Source organism: Lissotriton helveticus, chromosome 3_1, assembly GCF_964261635.1.
Source record: "Lissotriton helveticus chromosome 3_1, aLisHel1.1, whole genome shotgun sequence".
Classification (NCBI taxonomy): domain Eukaryota; kingdom Metazoa; phylum Chordata; class Amphibia; order Caudata; family Salamandridae; genus Lissotriton; species Lissotriton helveticus.
The window spans coordinates 402,881,252-402,902,353 of record NC_136061.1 but is presented as its reverse complement, the minus strand read 5'-3'; the positions used below and the strand labels follow the sequence as shown (position 1 = coordinate 402,902,353).

The following is a 21,102-nucleotide window of genomic DNA, read 5'->3' as shown; positions in this document are numbered from 1 at the left end:
GGTTGCCCGACATTACAAGACACACCACAACCAAAATGATAATTTGTTGAAATTTGTGGTACTTGATGCAGTCAAAGAAAATGTAAGGGGAGGTGATAGGCTGCGACAGCTGAGAATTCTCGAGTCTAAATATATCATTGACTTTGAGACCTTACACCCAAATGGTATGAATTGTAGTGAGGAAATGGCAGTCCACCTATGAAAATGCAATAAGGTCCTGATATCTCTCTCTAGTTTTTAAAATGTACATATGTTGAATACATGAATTTTAAATGATTACATCTTTTTCATGCAGGAACGTGCAATAAGATCTGGAGGACAAACGTAACATTACTTTGGAGACAAGGAGAGCCACTCATGATCAGCCCACTGAGGCAAGACTTTTTGTAAATTGTGGAGTGAATCAGTTCAGGCATTGCGATTTGGTACACGAGCCCACTGGGGCATGATTTATGCCAGATCAGGCGATAAACTTTTGGACTGTATGATTTGTGGAAACACAACTATTAATAGTGTGTATACTTTGTTATAAATGCCCAAATAGGCGTTATAAAATTCCAAGTGTTAGGAATTATTGATAAATTTATCAGTGTATCAATTAAATTGATTTGCCCACTTGGGCGATATGAAGCAAACGCAATGCAAATATGTATAAACTGTTAAACTGCTGCAAATTTAATTTGTGTATATTTTGGTGGCAAAAACGACATTAAGACACACTCCAAGATGGCGACTATAAGTTAGTCTGTGCAAACCAACACGAAAAGTCCTTTCTTTGTGTTAATGATTTAAGATGTAAATAGAAGCTTGTAACTGATCACATTTACCGTGACCAAGCCTTAAGTGGCGAAACGCGTCGGTAGGGAGCTGCTGACTTCGTGTTAATAAAATCATTGAAGCATCGTGAGTAGTCTGTGCAATTTTCTTCGAATTGGGAGGAAATAGTCGTCTTCATAAATAGGGTGGCCGGCACCCGCACAGACTCGCCGTAATCAGAGACTGGGAACAGCCGGGAATGGTTGTCGTACATATATATATATATATATATATACATATATACATACGTAATCTCAGTGGATGGATTGTAAAACTAATCTATTGTAATTTTTTAATAATTGTCTTGACTTTGATGCATTATGTAGTATACTTTTATGGTTTTTGTTATGAACCGAATAAAGTATTTTTGACTGACTGACTGACTGTCAGCCACTTCTGATGAAGTGCCGTACATTTGCGGGTGGAGACGGTGGCAGGGTCTCCATACCGCTTGCTGGCTAAGACTTGCTCGCAGTTGTTTAATGTGAATGTGAAGACATAGCGAGAAGTGGAAAATTTTTATGTGCTTTAAATTTTAAATTTTGATTGTGATTTACATTTTGTGCTTTTAAAACTTGAAAGTCCGCATTGCCTCACAACCTCACCGCATCATTCATTAGTCTCAGGGCACTCTTCTCCTCGTAACAGAAGCGATAGTAACCGCCTCCCACCTCCCGTTCTTGCAAGGGGGTGGCAGGCTTTCACACCACTTCCGGTCCCACTAGGAGCGGTTAGCGCTCTAGTGGCTGCACGCAGGGCTATTTAGGCGGAGCACCGGAGGAGTTCGCTGCGGGTGGAGACGGTGGCAGGGTCTCCATACCGCTTGCTGGCTAAGACTTGCTCGCAGTTGTTTAATGTGAATGTGAAGACATAGCGAGAAGCGGAAAAATGTTATGTGCTTTAAATTTTAAATTTTGATTGTGATTTACATTTTGTGCTTTTAAAACTTGAAAGTCCGCATTGCCTCACAACCTCACCGCATCATTCATTAGTCTCAGGGCACTCTTCTCCTCGTAACAGAAGCGATAGTAACCGCCTCCCACCTCCCGTTCTTGCAAGGGGGTGGCAGGCTTTCACACCACTTCCGGTCCCACTAGGAGCGGTTAGCGCTCTAGTGGCTGCACGCAGGGCTATTTAGCCCTCGCACCTCCCTGAGCGCGCAGCGATCGCGCGCAGCCCTGCCGAAGACCCGCCAAAGAGCTGCCCGTCTGCGCCCGTCCGCGACAGGACGGGGCCAGGGGCCTACCACTCTGCCCCTCACATCATGGACAGTTCTACGACCGCCTTCAATACAAGGTATTCAGCGCATGCCCTCCTTGCCCTACAACCCCAGGGCACACACAAATGTACCAACAGACTGTCAGTGTGCCCTGAAGGGCCTTTTTCATGTTTAATATGCGGTTTTCAAGCTACTCATCGTAACATTATTGTCGGGAGCCCTAACAATGATAAAGTCACTCCAAAAGGCTGGACAAGTTTCTTACTTAATGTAAGGTCCCTCCCAAAGCATCATATGCAACTTTGGGACTCTATACACAGTATTAAGCCTGCGATCTGTTTCTTAACTGAAACATGGCTCAAACCCCACACTATTCCAACTATCACCTTGGGAATACCTATGGGGTACAAAATTCTCCGCCAAGACCGGCTGGAGAAAGTAGGAGGTGGGATCGCCATTGTTTACAAAGACAGCCTGAATATTAGGATTTTAGAACAGGTAATGCTACCCACCATGGAAATAATTATTTTTCATCTAAAAGTCAGCCCTAAGGTACACTGGAAAGGAGCACTAGTGTATCGCCCGCCCGGACCTAATGCTGGGTTTTCCCTAGCCTTGACTGAACTTCTAGCTCCCCACATGAAAACGAATGAAAATTTTATCTTACTGGGAGATTTTAACGTTCATACTGATGTTGCTGACCACCCTGATACTATTGTACTTCTAACAGATCTTGCCCTGCTGGGCCTTCATCTCCGTAATAATGGCCCCACCCATACAGGTGGCCATACTTTGGATTTAATTTTTACCACCCTTCCCAATATCCACTGTCATCCCCCTAAATACATCTACTGGTCGGATCACAAAATGTTAGACTTTTCCTTCCTCCATCTACCCGAACCCACCAATCACTCCATCACGCAAGCCATTAAACGCAGACCATGGCACAAAGTTACTCCGGATAGGTTCACTCAAGTTTGGAACCAGCCAGTCCTTACAAGCTCGGATGATATTGAGACAGCCCTCTCAAAATTTGACTCTTCATTGATGGCAGCCATTAACACTCTGGCTCCTCAAAAAGTAGTCAAGCAACCTACCATAGCTAAAAGGGAAGCATGGTATACTGAGGCCCTCAAAACAGAAAAACAGGGGTGCAGGAAATTGGAGAAACTTTGGAGACGGTCACATAAGGGGGAAGACAAAGATCGATATTTAACAGCTATGACCACCTATTATAAAAATATAAAAAGAGCAAGGAAAATCAGTCTTACCTCCCAAATAACAGAGGCAGGTAACTCTACCCGAGAGCTATTTAAAATCATACAGACTTTTACCAACCCTGTAATATGTGAGAGCCCGGATGTTTTTACTCAAGATCTTTGCAACAATATTTCCCAGTTCTTCGAAGAAAAAATTGAGGGGATATATAAGAACATTATGAAAGTCACAGGTCCTTTAGAGATTATGGCCCCTGAGACTCTCCCTACAATGACCCGTGATAAAACGCTCCATGCAATTCCACAAGTTATCTTAAAAGACCTGACTACCCTTATTGGCAATATGAAGACTGGTTCCCCTACTGATTTGATTCCTGCAAAATTGATTCCCCCCCTGATGGAATCATTAGGCCCCACTATTCAGAAGCTTATGAATCTTTCCTTTGCCGAGGGACAACTTCCACAACCCTGGAAAGAAGCGGTAGTGAACCCCATATGGAAAAACACCACTCTTCCCTGGTCAGAACTCTCCAACCTCCGCCCTATCTCCCTTCTCCCTTTCATTAGCAAACTGGCTGAGAAACACGTTAACTCCATTCTTTCCAACTATATCGAGGCGACAGGGGGCCTGGACCAATCACAATCTGGGTTCAGGCCCAACCACAGCACTGAATCGGCCCTCCTCTCAGTGACTGATAAGATCAAAATGTCACAGGATAGAGGAGGTTCCATGATACTAGTGTTGTTGGACCTGTCTGCGGCCTTTGATACCGTGTCCCATAACATCCTCCTCAGCCGCTTGCAGGGAGTAGGGATCGGAGGCTCAGCACTATCTTGGCTGGAGAGTTTCCTTTCCGGGAGATCGCAATCTGTCAGACTGGGCCCCTATCGTTCCATCTCGAAGGCGCTCACGAAGGGGGTGCCACAAGGCTCATGTCTCAGCCCTACATTGTTCAATGTATATGTGGCCCCCCTTGCTGAGATTGTGCGGAAGTATGGGTTCATACCGGTTTCCTACGCTGATGACACCCAGCTCCTCTACCCTTTCAGCTCCCTTGGCCCTACTGTCAAGAAAATTTTGCTGAGGGTATGAGGGCAGTGTCACATTGGATGGCCGCAAATTGCCTCCAATGTAACGTTGCAAAAACAGAGGTTATGCTCTTCGGCAGGGCGAGCCTCCTCTGGTCTCCTGAATGGTGGCCGTTGGATTTGGGCCCAGTTCCAACATCTAAGCCTCATGTTAAAAATCTAGGGGTTAAGATTGACCAAAAATTGACCCTTAAGGAGCATACCAATCACATTGCAGGACTATGCTTTTACACTATTGGCCTCCTAAGACGAGTATTTCCTTATCTTCCTGACACCTACAGGAAGACACTCGTGCAGGCTTTGGTTACTAGCCGCCTGGACTACTGCAACGGCCTGCTGACGCTAGCAAACGCTGATGCAGTAGGACGTTTGCAGGTGGTCCAGAATACAGCAGCTAGGCTGGTCATGGGTGCGCCGGCCAGGACTTCCTCTAAGCCTTTGTTGGTAGAGCTACATTGGCTCCCTATACGGCAGCGTATCAGTTTCAAAATATGCTGTACGGTCCACAAATGCTTATATGGGGATAGTCCTAAATATCTCTCTCAAGCTCTTGAACTGTACCAACCTAGCCGGTCACTCCGTTCAAGTAACCAAGCACTCTTAAAACCCCCTGCAACAAAAAGATCCAGGCAGGGAGACCGAGCTTTTTCAGCGGTTGGTCCTGCCCTGTGGAATACACTTCCCACAGAAATAAGGATGAACAGCAACCACCTATCCTTTAGAAAGGCCCTGAAAACACTCCTCTTCCAGGAAGCATTTCAGTCCCTCTAATGCACTTTAAAGACTTCGATAACTCTCTTGCTAGCAAAGCGCGGAGATACCCTTATGGGATTGAGTCCAGCGCGATATAAGAAATTAAAATAAAATAAATAAATACATTTGACACCAGACTGTATGACATATTAAAGAGCACCCTTACTCGTGGCTCCTATAATATTGCTCAGAGCATACACGTGGCTAGGGTTAGGCAGGAGCACTGATCAGTCGCGTGGCCCCGCTCCTGTGCTTGAGGTGTAAATAAGTCTCCAGTTCATTGCTACAGGGTGAGCCCGTCACAGGAAGGACCCCCAGCTCCTGAGCTGAGCAGGCAAAGAGCCCCGCTCCGGCAGTCACATCTTTGCAACTGTGCTACAGCGAGATCTGTCTACATTAATAGTAAAACCAGAACAATAATCAATGGCCCATCAACAATAATCAATGCGTCATGCCTCTGCCATTTACATGCTGTAAATAGCGGGCACTATTATTGTTCAACTTCATTGTAGCCCCTCATAGCTGGGGACAGATTCGTCGATGCAAGAGCAGAGCACATTTAGGCCCAGCAGAAAATGAGTCACTTATGAAGCCTGGCGACGTGCACAAGCCCACACACACACACAACATGCACGTGTGTGGCATGCATGTTGTTCTTATGGGCGTCACGGTTCTATATTATTGGTGTTGGAGCTGTTATTGCTTGGATGGAGAGCTGGAACTGGAGGTTGTTGTCTTTATTCTGGAAATACCTGCTCAAGCAGATTTACTACAGTCTTGAGTATTCCTTGGATGATATATGCCACACCGTGGCTTTTGAGTCAAACATCTTCTCACATTTCAAATGTCAACATCAGGCTGCAAGGTGTCCGTTTGCTTGCTTGCTTAAGCACCACACCCCGTGGTTTGATCATTGCTGTCCCCAAGTTGGGTTTTGTTCAGAAACCAGAATTTGAAGGGTCAAGATACAAGTCAAGTACAGACGTTTCGGCAGGACAATGCATGTCAATCTCCCCAATATTTGTCAAGATGGGGATCCCTGCTATGGTTCAATAGTTGGCGGGTCCTTGTTTGTGAAGCGATACACTTCTTAATTGAGGAGCAATCATTTCAGCTGTTAATGTTGGAGCGCCAAGGAGGCAATGATGATTCTGAGAATGGTCCTGCAGGTAATGCAGCATGTCTGCCTGATCCAATCCAATCCTGGGATGGATGGGACTGAGTACTAGGTCAGTGGCAGGGTCGGATTGGGATCACAATTCGGCCCGGGCACTGACAAACAAAGTGGCCCACATTCAAGAGGCGTGGCCCATATTTAATGGGTGTGGCTCACATTCAAGGGGCGTGCCCTTTCATAAAACACCATTTGCACATACAAGGAATGAAAGTGGGAGGATACTGTTCTTGCACAGGACACAGGGCCAAGGTGCCAATGGCGTACATGCTGAGCATCTAAAAAAAATAGCAATGCCCCTTTCTGTCACAAAATTATTCCAGCCCTCCAGCACAGGAGGACCTGAAAAGCAGCAAAGCTGTTGCTATTAGTAACCTTAGTCCTTCACAGGCCTTCAGCTCAGGAGCACTTGAACAGAGGTAAGGCCCCTGCAATTAGTAAATTAATCAGCCCTCCAGGCCTCGGGAAAATGTCCTGGCAGGGGAGCACAAAACACAGCCAGGTAGCCAGGGGGAGGTTGAGGTGAAGATGGTGCATGGGAAGTGCACTCCCAGTGTGTTCTGGCAGTTTGAGTGTTTACCATTTACTGTAGTATTACTGTTGTACCTGTGTATGCTACTCTTTTGTAACTTGCACACGTCACTTTTCTGTGGTATCACACTGTATGCTACCACTCACTTTTGTTTGCTTTAGATACTTGCTGCATGGGCTGCATGGGCTGCATGGGGCCCAGGCGGGCAGAGGTGAAAATGGCTCAAAGGCCTGAGAAACACCTGGCCCCCAGGGAGGCCGATTCTTGCAAACAATCACCCCTCCCCAGCCCAGCCTTAGCTTCATTGCTTGGCAGGCCAGGGGTGTCCGGCCGCACAGCGAGGCTGCTTTCATTTTCTCTGTCTGTCTCCGTGCACTCTGTGGGCCGTTTTTTTTTTTCTCCCATTTCCAAGTCCACTCTCTGTGGTTTGGGACAGGGGAGAAAAAAACGGCCCACAGAGGGCACTGAGGCACCGGCCCTTCGGCCCATGCCCGAATGTCCGCCTTGCCAATCCGCCTCTGGTCAGTGGCATTGTATATTTTAAAGATGAGGGACAATGTCCTCTCCGAGTATTCGGATGGTCCTCCTGGGGTACCTGGGAACAGACTTGGAAGGGGTATCTATGCTGGAGCAAGAAATGCAAAGGGAGCAAGAACAGGGAGGTGCTGGAAATAGGTGACCAAGTAAAGGGAGAAATTGGCTTTGTGATAAGGTACTTTTAACCTGCCTGCGTTATTTCCATCACCTCCAAAGGACGAGCACAGGTGTTATCTCCATTCAGGAGGGGGCATGGCCCTAGAGTGCGTGCTTCCTTGTGCTTGTTTTCAGAGTCCTCCTAATTTCCTCTTGATGCTACTGCCCAGTGATAAAATCCAGTATCCCCAGCGGGAGAGGGTAACCTTAATGGTGCATGTATACCACACAGTTCCATACCAATGGTCGCATACCAAGCAAAAGTATGCACCAGGATACTGTTACGCAAACAAGAGATGCATACGTTTTTCGGGTTAGCTGCGACAAAAGTTCAAGTGACAACTAGAGAAGCAGATTTCAATACACACCGCAAGACGACAATACATAAATCTGGTAAGATAGTGATCTGCGTATGACATACTCATGTGCTACCAGGCATGCAAATCAGCAGTTTCCAGTCCCACCATTAGGTGGCACTAATACCCATGGGTTGCATATGGGTGTGAGCCTCACACTGTCTGGTAGGTCTGATAAAGGACTTTACAAGGAGAACTCTGCATTAACAGGAAAGGACAGAGTGGGTTACGCTCCTCAGATAATACAGGAGGTAATATTTCATCCCAACAGTGAAACTGCCACTGAACAGTTCACTCAGTTTGAAACATTGCAAATACCTGTATTGGAACAAAATGCCTTACGTCATCAATATCATTTTGCTATTCTTTTTTTGTGTGAACATTTTATTGAAATTAAACAGACATACAAAAAAACAAATAAAACTTCACGAGGCAAAGGCACAGCGGAACATTATCATGAGGTCGTGCGAGCAGAGCTCCAAAAGTACAGAAATACATAGGTATCAATGAAGGCGGGGATAGGGGCGGACAAGGAAACCAACAGCAATAAGTGAAGGGTGAATGTCAATTCGGGGGACGAAGACGTATCAATGGTGACATCATCTGGAGGGGTACATATATTGCCACGATAGGCGTTCCATTGGGACCAGATTCTGCCCCACCTCTTGGGTCGTCCCCGGGAAAGGTAGACAGTCTTCTCCCGGAACATGCACCAGTCCATGTTTTCTTTCCACTTGGATAAGGTGGGCGACCTATGTGAACCCCAGAGCTGGGCAATGTCTCGTTTCGCGACCATATTTCCAAGGGTCGCCCATACAATCTGTGCTGAGCTATAGTCATTCGGGTCCCATACATTCAACAGACAGCGCCTGGCCTCGGGCAGCAGGAACACACCCGTGACACCTTCCATAACAGCATGCACTCGGGACCAGAACGCAACCATCTCCGGGCATTCCCACAGAATGTGAAGAAAGGTACAAGACATACCACAGCCACGCTTACATAGCCCATCCAATGAAAACTCCATTCGAACCAGACAAGGCCCGGTGACATACACTCGGTGGAGTATTTTAAGCTGAACAAACCGCAAACGAGCAGGAATGGCGACTTCCTTAGGCGAGGACAAAGCAGCCTCCCAGTCCTCGTCATCCAATTCCAGGCCGTCAGCACACCACAAAGCCCTGGGGCGAACCAACAAGTCAGCTCTGTTGTTGATGAGCTTTTTGTAGATCAATGAAATAGTGCTGTCGGGCACGTGGCCATCTAAGATACGGTCCTCCAGAGGGGAGGACTCAGGAATATCATCACCCGCAGTAAATACAGACAACAGAGCATGACGGACCTGGACGTACCGGAAGAATTCATTGTCACCAAGCTCATACTCCACTCTCAACGTGGCAAAGGGCTTGACATTACCCTTCGACCAAAGATCGCCCACTCTGCTGATACCAATCATATCCCATTTATCGAATCCTTTCGATCTCCACAGGCAGCCCAAACATTCTGAATCATACAGGGGGGTGGCTCGAGTGAACCTTCCACACCAACCCAGTGCCGCATTCGCATCGCGCCACACTTTCACTACGATCTTAGTGGGACCGGTCAGTGCCTCAGGGAGTCTCCCCGAGTACAACGCCCTGTTGAAGGTCCCTCCTAGCAGGATAAATTTATCCATAGAGAACGCCGGGGCAGGGCCTGGTGCGTAGGTCGCATGATTAATAGCACTCAACTGGGACGCCCAGTAATAACGCCTGATGTCCGGGAGGGCTATACCGCCATCATACCACGGAAGCGTGAGTTTAGAAAGAGCAATACGGGCACGCCCGTCCCTGACCAGTTGTCTCTGTAGGCTCTCAACTGCACAAAAGTAGCCCGAGGCGATCGGGTCAAAGGAGTTCTGAAGAGCGTACAAAAAACGGGGTAGAGACATCATTTTGAAAAGCGCCGCTCTACCGAGGGGCGACAGAGGCAACCTACGCCAGCGAGCTACATCGAGCGTGAGCCGCTGAAGGGGGGGGGTAATAAGTTAAGCTCGTAGCGCCTAGAGGGGTCAAGGGAAACATAAATCCCCAAGTACTTGAAACCGGTCTCAGCCACATGAATCGGAAATCTACGTGGCAATTGAGGGAGCTCTACAGCCAAAACGTAGACGCAGGATTTAGCCCAATTAATGACAAGACCGGAATTCGTCCCGAAGGAGGTCAGAACATCAAAAAGTACGTTAAGGGATTTTTTAGGGGAAGTTAGATAGAGGAGGATATCATCCGCGTATAGCGAAACATGATCCTCGAAACCAGGAGACCACCGGATGCCCCGCAGAGAAGGCTCCCAACGGAGCCACTCCGCCAAGGTCTCCCGAGCGAGAGCAAACAGCAAAGGAGACAGCGGACAGCCCTGCCGGGTACCCCGTCCGAGCGTAAAAACGCAAGACACTCTGCGATTAACGACTACCTGGGCCAGGGGAGTCTCATAAAGGAGTTTCACCCAGGCTATGAAGCCCGGCCCAAACCCGAACTTCGAGAGGGACGCCCAGAGGTAGGGCCATTCGATAGTGTCGAAGGCCATGGTAGTATCAAGAGAGGCCAAAATGGCGGGTTCAGTAAGTGTCTCGGCTCATTTTGCTATTCTTGATTTCATTCGAGGACAAAGGTCACTGTTACACTAGATGATATTAGACTCAGCATGAAGAAAGTGCTTTGTAGGGTGGGGTCAGGTAAAAGTGCATCCTGGTTCCCTTTTTGATCAGTTTACAGATCTCAGACTTGGATGAGTTTCTATGAGGAGAAAGACGTTCCTCAAACACAGAAAAAGTGATGGGAGGCCGCTTACAATAAGTCTAAGCACTGACAGTGGCTCAGGGTAGCACTCCAACCCACTGTTCTTTTGCCCACCATGCCGCCTCAGTTTCGACCCAGCCATATGCAAATCAGTCTTGACCCTGCTCCAATCAGAATAGTTCAGCCTGACCTGCAAAGTAATGTCCTCCCTGAACCGGAGCATATGCAACCAAGATAGGTTTCGCCCTGATTGGGTTTCTTCTGTTGGGTATAGCTTAGTTCGAGTGGCACGATGATCACGGGACTAATGTCTGGGTGTACCCTTGTCACTTACGGCAGTACATCAAACACACGAAAGGTGATGGGAGAAGTCTAACTACTTGCTACTGGTTCCCACTCAGAGTATCATCCCAACCGATCGTTCTTTTGCCCACCATCACCTTCTCTGTGTCTGATCAAGATGTTTCTCCTCAAGGCAGGGGATCCACATCCCTGCATTTTATTTCGCTGAAGACCATGTTATTTTCAACCTCAAAAACACAGGAGAGCAAAGGGTCATTTAACTAATAATGTAGTAGGAATGTTAACACAATCCTGGGCACACATAGAATCAAAAGTTAATACAATGGTGTAAAGTGATGTAGTCGACACCAGTGGTTTTCTTAAGGGATGTTTTATGCGAAGATGTTCATGAGGAAAAAATGCCAGCCGACACGTGTTTCGTCAACAGGTCAATGCCTGCGACTCTTCAGGGCTTTAAAGCGCGCGGTGCGAGTATTCCAAGACCGGTGATAATTCCAACCTGGTTAGCGGGTTATCAAAGGCGGAGTGTGGCCGTCTGGTAATAAGGAAGTAAGTAAACGGGCGGGTTCGTCCATAGTGGAGTGGAGCCTGGTGGTTCAGGGTCCACGTCGTTGCTCGTCTCTCGCCGAAGGAGTCTGTCGACATAAAACATCCCTTAAGAAAACCACCGGAGTCGACTACATCACTTAACACAATTGTATTAACTTTTGATTCTATACGTGTGCCCTGTTGTGTTAATGTTTGTTTAGTGAAGGGCTATTAGCTCTTCTCCTATTCAGGGGTTTTGGGTCTACCTCTGACCTGGCAGCACCATATGCTTTTGTTCTCCTTTTGTGCACACCCGACAAGGTTACCAGCACGAGCGCCACTCTCCTGCTACCTTAAAACCCTGTGTAGAATTGACTAATGTAGTAGGAATGGTCTGCTAGTCAACTGCACAAAGGCAACATTTTGTGATCTTTCACAAGAGACAGTATGGCACTGATCCACAACAGCGAAGGAATATCGCTACCTAGGCATCTAAGTGGATGGTAAGTCGAAGTGGGTGCCACTAGCCAGGGGGGAAAAAGCCTGTGCAACATCCCAAGAAAGGAGCAGACCAGATTCAATTTGCTTCATGGACGTGGATTTCTGCTTCTGCTTATTAAGGCATGTATTCTCAGGCACTGATGTACGTTACACCCTTCTGCTTGACTTCAGGACAAAGATGTCGGCTAAAATGGCTGCTTTACTGCTGCTTGAGGCTGTGAACCTATGGGCCAAAACGCTGGCATAGGGGACGATATATTAAAATCCCAGAATATGTACAAACATGGGATAGGCCGATTGTAAAAGAGAGAGTCTCACAGTCCGGTAACGGGTTTGCTGTAATGTGGCAGTTAAATTCGATATAAATAATTTCTATACCACCTCCTCTGCTTAGCTCTCGATCAAGCCTCTGAATAGCGTACCCAGATGGGAGCGCCTGCACAACAGTGGAGTCGGCCTCACTATTCAGCCAGGTTTCTGTTAAGAATAGAACGTCAGGGCCCTTTTCTTCCAGCAATAGCCGAATTTCTATTAAATGCTTAGGGAGCGATCGGCAGTTAAGTAAAAACATTTTAAAAACAGTCCGAGAGGATATAACCGTGGGAGCTTTAATATCGCGACACAGCTTAAAAGAACAGTGAGGGCAATGACTAAAATTGCTATCAGGCAAAATAAATGAGCACACTTACTCCTAATTGCCCCTCTAAGAAGGTAAAGCTGGTCCGTGGTCTAAGAATACTTTCCTCTAGTAAAACCAACCGGCAGGGGTTATGGCCCCTGGACGCGGATGGGCCCAGACTGGCGTCATCCTCCCCTTTTTCTAGTCGGGCGTGCGCGTAAGCGTGAGTGTCAGAGTCAGTGTCTAGAATACTAACCTGAGCAGAAAAGCCAGTCGACTGTCCGTGCAACCCCCGGAGCTATAACAAGGCTCCCTAACAGTGCAAAGTAAAGTGCAAATCAGAACAAGTTTAAAAACTTTTAAAATCACCACACAAGCTTCATTTAAAAATTAGGAACTCTCTAAATGAAACACTGCTTGTGTTCCATGAAGCCACCGCATGTTGAATACTTAATGATGGAAAGGAAATCCAAATCCCACTTATTGGATAAGCCATATATTACCCCCAGGTGCACTGAGGGTGGTGGGCTGAAGGAAGAGCAAAAGACCATTTTTATTTTCTCTTCTCTCTGTTTTTGAGCTGCCTAAGTTGCACGCACATAATCCTTTTTTTCTAAGCTTGTCGTTCACTGTGACCACATGCATTTAAATGTAAAGATTCATACAAAGTAAGGTATGTTGTGTTATAGAAACCTGAACCTTAGCTAGTCCAAGATTTTTCTCCATGTTCTCTCTAATGTGGTCCTGCCATCATTCTTATCACCTATGAACAGTCTGGAACAGACAGTAAAGTTGCAACTATGCTCTGGACAAAGTATCCCCCATTAAGTGATCCAGCTGCGTGACCCAAATAACTCTAATGAACATTAAGAAAATAAAAGTAAGTGGCTGTGTCCGGACTCGATCTGTACATAGATCCTTCTAGATCCAGCAATCAATCAATCAGGATCTTGTAAAGTGCAACTAGGGTCTCGAGGTGCATGGTCGGGGGGAAGAGGGGTATTCTACGGTTTAGTCGAAGAGCCACGTTTTGAGGTCCTTCCTGAATTTTGGCAGCGATGGGGATTGCCTGAGGTGCAGAGGCAGGGAGTTCCAAGTCTTTACAGAAAGGTAGGACAAGGATCTTCCTCCAGCCTTGGTTGTGTGGGACGGGACGGTCTGCAGCCGACAAATGCACGGGTGACCGTTTTCCTGGACTTGCTGAGGATCCACTTGGAAGATCTTAAAAAGGAGGCAGAGCGTGTCGAAGCAGGAGGACGAGGCAGCATTGATTTGGCAGTTCGTGGAGTCCTGGATGATGCCAAGGTTTCATTCGTGGTTCGTGGGTGGGGGGTGAAGGGGGTTGCAAGCGCTGCGGGCCACCAAGAGTGGAGGGGGAGGAACCCAGGATGAGGACTTCAGTCTTGTCTGAGTTAAGCTTGAGGCAGCTGTACTACATCCATGTGTCCACTGCCTTCATCCCGTCGTGGAAGTTGCTCTTGGCAGCTGTGGATTCGTCTGTAAGGGAGAGAATCAGCCCAGTGTCGTCATCGTAGGAGACTATGTTGAGTCTGTGGCTTCAGACGATGGCTGCAAGCGGACAATGTTGGTGTTGAAGAGGGTGGGGCTCAGGGAGGGTTCCTGAAGCACTCCGCAGCTGATCTCTGTGGGTTCTGATATGAAAAAAGTGAAAGTCTAACTCTCTGCGTTCGGCCGATGAGGAAGGAGCGGATCGATTCTAAGGCTTTGTCGTGGAAACCAGCGTCATTGAGTCTTGCACAGAGGATGTGTTGGAAGACTGTGTTGAAGGCTTCAGAGAAGTCCAGGAGAATGAGGGCTGCATTCTCGTCTCGGTCGAGGAGGTGCGGATGTTGCCTGTAGCGGCGAGGAGAGTGGTTTCAGTGCTGTGGTTGCTTCTTAAGCCTGATGTGGTTGCTTCTGACGCCTGATTGGGAGAGGTCTAGGATGATGTTCATTTCGACAAATTTGGAGAGTTGGGCAATGATTGCTTTCTCGTTGACTTAAGATGGGAAGGGGAGCAGAGTGACGGGTCTGTAGTTTTTGAGGTCCGTAGGGTGGGCAGAAGGTTTCTTCAGCAGGGGGTTGATCTCAACATGCTTCCAGTCTTCCTAGAAAGTTGCGGACTCGATGGGGCCGTTGATGGTGCGGCAGAGTTTGGGTGTGGTGGAGGTGGCGGCACTGTTGAAGATGTGGTGAGGGCAGGGATCCGAGGGGGCTCCCGAGTGGATGCTCTTCATGATCCTGAAGATGTTGTGTGAGGTGAGGGTAGTTCAGCTGGTCAAAGTCTGCTGGGGACTGAAACCATTGGGTGTGGTGGTTGCGGGTGTGGTGGTTGCGGGTGGGGTGGTTGAGCCTTGCGAAGCTGTCATAGATCTTCTTGATCTTGTGGTGGAGTGCCATTGTTTGTTCCACAGATTAACAATGTGACAAGAAACATGTTCTCCCATCTGTTCAAATTTACTTCACCAGCTCTCTGATGGGCTGTTCTATTCCTCATAATCGTCCTTAACAGGATTGACTAATGCAATGTAGTTTATGATGGCCCCATCCAAAGCAAGGAATAAGCTACAAAAACATAATTATGTAGCCCGCCTAATTATCAACCTCAAATAGCACAAACACAACACACATGCCAACACGCATGCCATGAGGTCTAAAGACTGCTTATTTAACAGAAAGCCGAATATAGCATTTTCCTATGCCCTGTAAATAAATACATGCACAACCAGGACTACGTAGCTAAACTATGCCTTACTATCATACTGAATGCCTAATGTCAGCCTCTCAAAATAAGTTATTGTTCTGAATGATACAAGACAACATTTATGGAGGGGATTGGTGAAGAGGTCTGGTAGCAAAGCATGCCCTTCTTTGGTGCTCAGCCCGAGAAGGTCTTCTGAAAGTACTGCAAAGGTTTGAAATCAGACCTTTTTAATAAAAAGAAAATACCCCTGTTGCTGTAGGCTGGACACCCCACTACCACTCTGGTTTGGTCCCTCTTTAAATTTGTCGTTGACTAAGAGCTCAGAAACCACTGACAGGCAAAAGGCTGTCTATATTATAAATAAAATAAAAAAGGCACATCTTCATACAGGTTTGGTTTATCCTTCTGGTAGCGTGACGCCCCTCATCCTTCCTTCAAAAATGAACTCTGGAAAATCAGGTCAAGAACACACCCAGAAATGTACCTTGTTCACAGAACAATCCTTGGAATCCAGGTGGGCATGAACATGAGCCATGGACAAAATCACAGGTTCCTCCATTCTGACAAAGGCATTTTCTGGTGCAACCATCACCGTAGAACCCTAGGGAACACACTGTAATAGAACAGAAGAAAAGGATGCAAGGTTTAGTAAACCACTACGTGCAAGGGTAGCTATAAAGTAGCTTTATAGTACGCTATTGAATCTCATCAGTGCAACATGCTACCACTTGCCATTGCATCTCAAACTGCAGAGGAAGCAGCACAATATAGGTGTGAGGAGAATGGAGGGAAGCAGCAGCTGGATCCATTTCAAAGGCTTGATATTTGCCAGACATATTAGCTTTGTCTCTTCATCCTCTTTTTAACAAACGTCAGTGGACAGCACTGCTGTTGACCATAACTTGCCTACCTTGACAAAGGTTTGCAAGGGATGTAAGGAGCCGGGGAATCAGTATTGGACCAGCACTATTAACATCAGAAGAAACGATGGTAACGCCTATATCAATTCCTCTGGTTCAACAGACAACAGTTTGCTCTTCAACACTAATGTGCTAAACGACTGACGCCCTGATATTCAACAGCTTTAACTGCTACATAAGGTGTTGTGGTTCTTGCCCACTGCTATCCATTCCTCAGTGCCAAGAGCCCGTGTGTTAGAACATCAAACTACTGCAATATATGTATGTTTGCAGTCCGTGTGTGTACGTGCCTCCACAATTCTTGATAGCAACACTTCACTTTCACACACCTTCATGTCAGCAAAAGCATGCATGATGAAAAATTGGAATTACACACTGAAAGGAAGTACATTAACAGATGCAGTCAGAAGCGAAGACATTGGCTAGCAATACTCCTTTAGCATAAAACTCCAGTCATCACTGGGCCAAGGCTGACATCAATAGAAAGACTTCAGGCAGCACAGGGCAAAGAATCCGCCCGGGTGATAACATTGAGTCGAAGTACCTTCACTGCAGTTGCTGCCTGTCCAGCCGGCATCACAAAGACATCCATCTAATGAGAGAAAAAAATATGTTCTTACTCATTGATCTGATAAGTTCTCTCCAAAAGTGTGAAGTGCAAGGAAACAATATCAATATAGATAACTGTGCAAACATTCCCTCAATGCAGGTCAATCTGAACTAAACGGCAGCCTCAACTTAACCAATAAAGGGAAACCCTCCCCTCAGCTCACCACAATCCAGATTTGCAGCACAACAGTCATTCGAAGAGGTGTGGCGCCGCGGCCAGGGCGACTGACTCCGGAATCTGGGGATCACGGTTCGATCCCCGGCACCGGCGGCAGATTAGCCCAGCACCTTGTGACTCTGGGCAATAGCTTGTTTAATCTTCCCGACGGCCCCCAGCGCCTAGAGACCCTTACGGGTGATTGTGCGCTTTACAAATGTGGATTATTATTATTATTCTTCTAATAGTAGATCATAGACGTGAGGTTGTTAGTGTGTCCTAATTCTTTCCCACAGAAGCACTCCTAATACTGTCAAGTGTTTCACATGGCCCGTTGTGATTTTCCCTATGTTAGCCAAAGTGTGGACATTGTAGGCCGCATTTTCTTTTGCACTCGTTTCTATGTAGACACATTAGCTTTGTGCCATATTGTACTTTCACGCGGAACCAGCATACATTTTTTCATTGTGTTCTTTTCCTGGAATTTAGTCCCAACACGCTAGACAAGGTCAAACAACAATGCTCCTTGTTATTCTCTCTGGTCAGACACTAGCACCTAGACATAACACAAGAACACAGCTTACGTTTGTGAGCACACACGTTTTGTCATATAACTGAGCACAAGAGTTTGAGAAAGCACACACACTGAGCAAGGGTGCGGAGATGAGATTGCTACATCAGCTGAGATGTAAAATGTCCATCTGTGTATGCTAAGGTACGGGGTCTGCCACTGATCCCAGACATGAAGATAATGATTTAGCTTCAGTAGAAGGGAGGGAGTTAGGATATTCTGCCTTATAATATGACAGGGCTTTTTTGATATATGGTTTATTGACCATGCTAACAGTATTTATAATATGCATTTGGTTTCTCATTGTGGCACAAATACTGCATTTTAGGACACGATAGTTTGAATAAATATTCTAATCTTCCTTTGTGTCTCTTGTTTATATTAATATGGATGAGCACGAATGAGCAATCAATAGGGTGTGTCCTGTTACCGCGATCTCTGAGAAAGGTTGAGAGTGTTGTATTCTGGGGTGCCAATTCACTTGTTTCTCTTGTAAGGTTAGGAGGGCGAGTGAGGCACTATAGCTAATCGGATTCAAGCTCATAGATACTGAGGTGGTGTGGCGATTCAGTCTCTGCATGCCAATATTCTATGGTTCAAAGCATAGTTCTGTTCCTGAGCAGAACTACCTTTAGGCTTACCTGCTGTACACCCTACTATACCAAAATATGGAGGTTGACACAGCTCTTCAGAAGTGGCCTGGCACCAGCTGGCTGGCATTTCATTATTGAGTCTAACACACTACCCTATTAATCTTATTCGCTTGAGCTACAGCACCAACTGTTATCCCAGTGATGGTATGCAGTAAAAAGTTACCTATCTTTGGTAGCAATATTTCTGGTAGCTATACAATCTTGCTGTAGACTCCTCACCTTATGAATACTCCTTCCAGGCATCAGATCGGTCTGGAAAATATTTCCCCAGCAATGGCCAGGTTGGGTCTCAAGGCCCCTCCAGTGATTCTGCCTGTGAACTTGCTATCAATGCAGTGTATTATGTGCCTACCCACGCACTTGCGTCAGTTTACGATATCCAGGATGTGTGGAGAGGAAGCGAGAGCTACAACTACCACAAATACAGCATATAACGTATTTACATATCTTGGAACCTTTTTAATCACAGTGCTAACTCGTCGAGGGCAGAAGTGAGGAATCTGCAAGAAGATTATGAATCCACCATAAATATTGTAACCAAAGGTTACACAGATTCTTCACCTTTAGATGAGTCCCAAAGCTGTACCTCGCTAGCAATAGGGATTGATTAGTGAAAATTAGCCGAGGAAATCATGCAACACTCTCTGGGCAAAGTATGGTTACTGCATGCCTGAGGCAGCAGTGTTTTGCAAATGTATGCATTGACGACCACTTAGCCACCAATACCATGACAACCAAGTAGCTGCCTGGCAGATGTCAGCAATCGGGACACCTCAGAAAAGAGCCATAGAAACAGCCATGGCGGAATGAGCACAAATGCCCTCCCCTAGAGCCAAGTCATGTTTTTCGCAATACAAAGAATTAACTCACCCGGAATAGTGTCATTAGTCACTGCCTTGCCCATTTTAGCTTCAACAAAGCCCACAAAGCTGGTCCTGTGAGGTTGAACTACAACGCGGCATGCATTAGGTTCAGCATATCCAGACTTTCCTTGTTCTTGGTAGGATGTGGGAAGGGATAGAGATATGGAAGAGTAATAGCCTGGGCCAACGGAGTGCAGAAATCAATGTGTGTAAGATATAAAGAACCAACTGACCCAGGCAGAAAATTGTGAAGGGCGGTCAAGCCTATATGGTCTGAAGTTCTCAGACCCAGCAAGCAGAAGTATTTACCACCAACAAAACTGTTTTCAGAGCAAGGAGTTGAACCTGACAAATGTGAATTGGCTCGAGTGGAGTTGCCATCAAGAAAGTCAAAACAAGGTTCAACTCCAATGAGGAACAATAAACAGAGTCGGAGTGAACAGAATGGGCGACTGCTTAGAAAGCAGGAGGAGTCCATCTGCAAGTGCACATCTGGATACAGACTGTAAAATCGGCACTGGAGCCACAAGACTTTCTGGATGTTGCAGCTACTTCCTCCTTAGACACGACTTGGGGCCATCATTCACCATTGGACATGAGGTACCACAAGGAAGCACAAGACCATGAGGTCTTACAGGTGCAAGTCCTGCGGTCCCCGAATTCAAGCTTTAGTCAGAGACATTGAAATGATTGCCCAAAAAACTATGAACCTCTAAGAAAAAGGGAAGGCTTTGATAATGGTTGTGTTTTGCTGCAATAAAAATGAGCCTCAGTTTTGGAGGGATTTGAGTCTTCTGTACGTTGATGGCAACCCGCAGGTTGTGGAGGGGAGTTATTGTCTGATGTTGGTGTTCCTTGATGAGCTTTGGGGACTCCACCTTCATCAGCCAGCCATCCAAGCACAGACATACATGGATTCAGAAAAAAAATGTACTCCTTAACAAATTGCCCAGCAACCCTCTCTGTGCCCAACGTGTGGTAGTGGACATTATCATGCACAAAGGACATATCTAAATATTTCAGCTTTCTAGACTCAAGTTATATGTACACAAGGAATTGAATATGAACATAATTGTAATACTGAAGAGGACAGATAGAGACTCCAAAGCAATACAGCGCTTAGTTTGAAAAGGTTCAGATCGACATATTTGAAAAGAAAAGATAACGCAGGGATTTATTAATCACTTTTTTTTTAAACCTTTATTCGCAAAAGAAAGACATATACAGGCCTACAACCACCAGGGCCGGCCAGTAATACGAAACAGTAAAAACAAAGCAGTACACAGCTCATCAGCCGACAACCCGAGGGTCCGGCAGCGGAAAAGCATGACGTGGTTAAGAGCATGTGGAAAGGAGGAGGAATAAAAGGTTTCCATTTTATAATACACAAAGAACAAAAAAGAAAACCCAAAAGAAAAAGAAACTAGGCAAATTTACCAATATAGGGGCTGCTACGTGTGACATGAGGGGGACAACGAAAAGCAAGCATCAGGAAATCATGGAGGCGGGGCGTGGGGACCAAGAGCGAGCAATACTTTACATTGAACAAAAGTTCAAAATTACTGGAACGTACAATCAGGGAGAACCTGTATCATCATGGGACTCTACAAAAGGAGGATCACAAATCCCACCACGATACGAATTCCACGGACCCCAAATCCTACCCCACTTCTGAGGCCGACCCCGGGAGAAGTATACAATTTTTTCCCTAAACATGCACCAGTCCATGTTCTCCTCCCAGGTCAAGACCAGTGGCGCCCTATGAGACCCCCAGAGTTGAGCAATATCTCTTTTGGCAATAATATTTCCCAGTGTGAACCACTGAGTCTGGGCAACGATGCAGTCATTCGGCTCCCAAACATTCAGCAAGCAGCGCCGGGCCTCAGGAAGTAGCCCGACGCCCGTCACCTCTCCCATCACCTCATGCACTCGAGTCCAAAAGACCACTACTGCCGGGCACTCCCATATAATATGGAGGAAAGTAGCAAGCAAACAACATCCACGCTGACATAGCCCACCCATCGAGTAACCCATATGCATCAATCGTG

At 46.5% G+C, this 21,102-nt stretch overlaps 1 protein-coding gene across 1 annotated transcript in view; it reads right to left on the bottom strand.

Moving 5' to 3' along the window:
- Nucleotides 1–21,102, bottom strand: part of NAGPA (N-acetylglucosamine-1-phosphodiester alpha-N-acetylglucosaminidase) — a 167,364-nt gene that overhangs the window by 16,892 nt on the left and 129,370 nt on the right. Inside the window, exons 7-8 of the mRNA XM_078680175.1 lie at nucleotides 16,746–16,793; nucleotides 15,766–15,894 (exon numbers count right to left, since the gene is read on the bottom strand). Coding sequence (XP_078536301.1) covers nucleotides 15,766–15,894; nucleotides 16,746–16,793 — 177 coding nt within the window. The remainder of the gene's footprint in view (nucleotides 1–15,765; nucleotides 15,895–16,745; nucleotides 16,794–21,102) is intronic.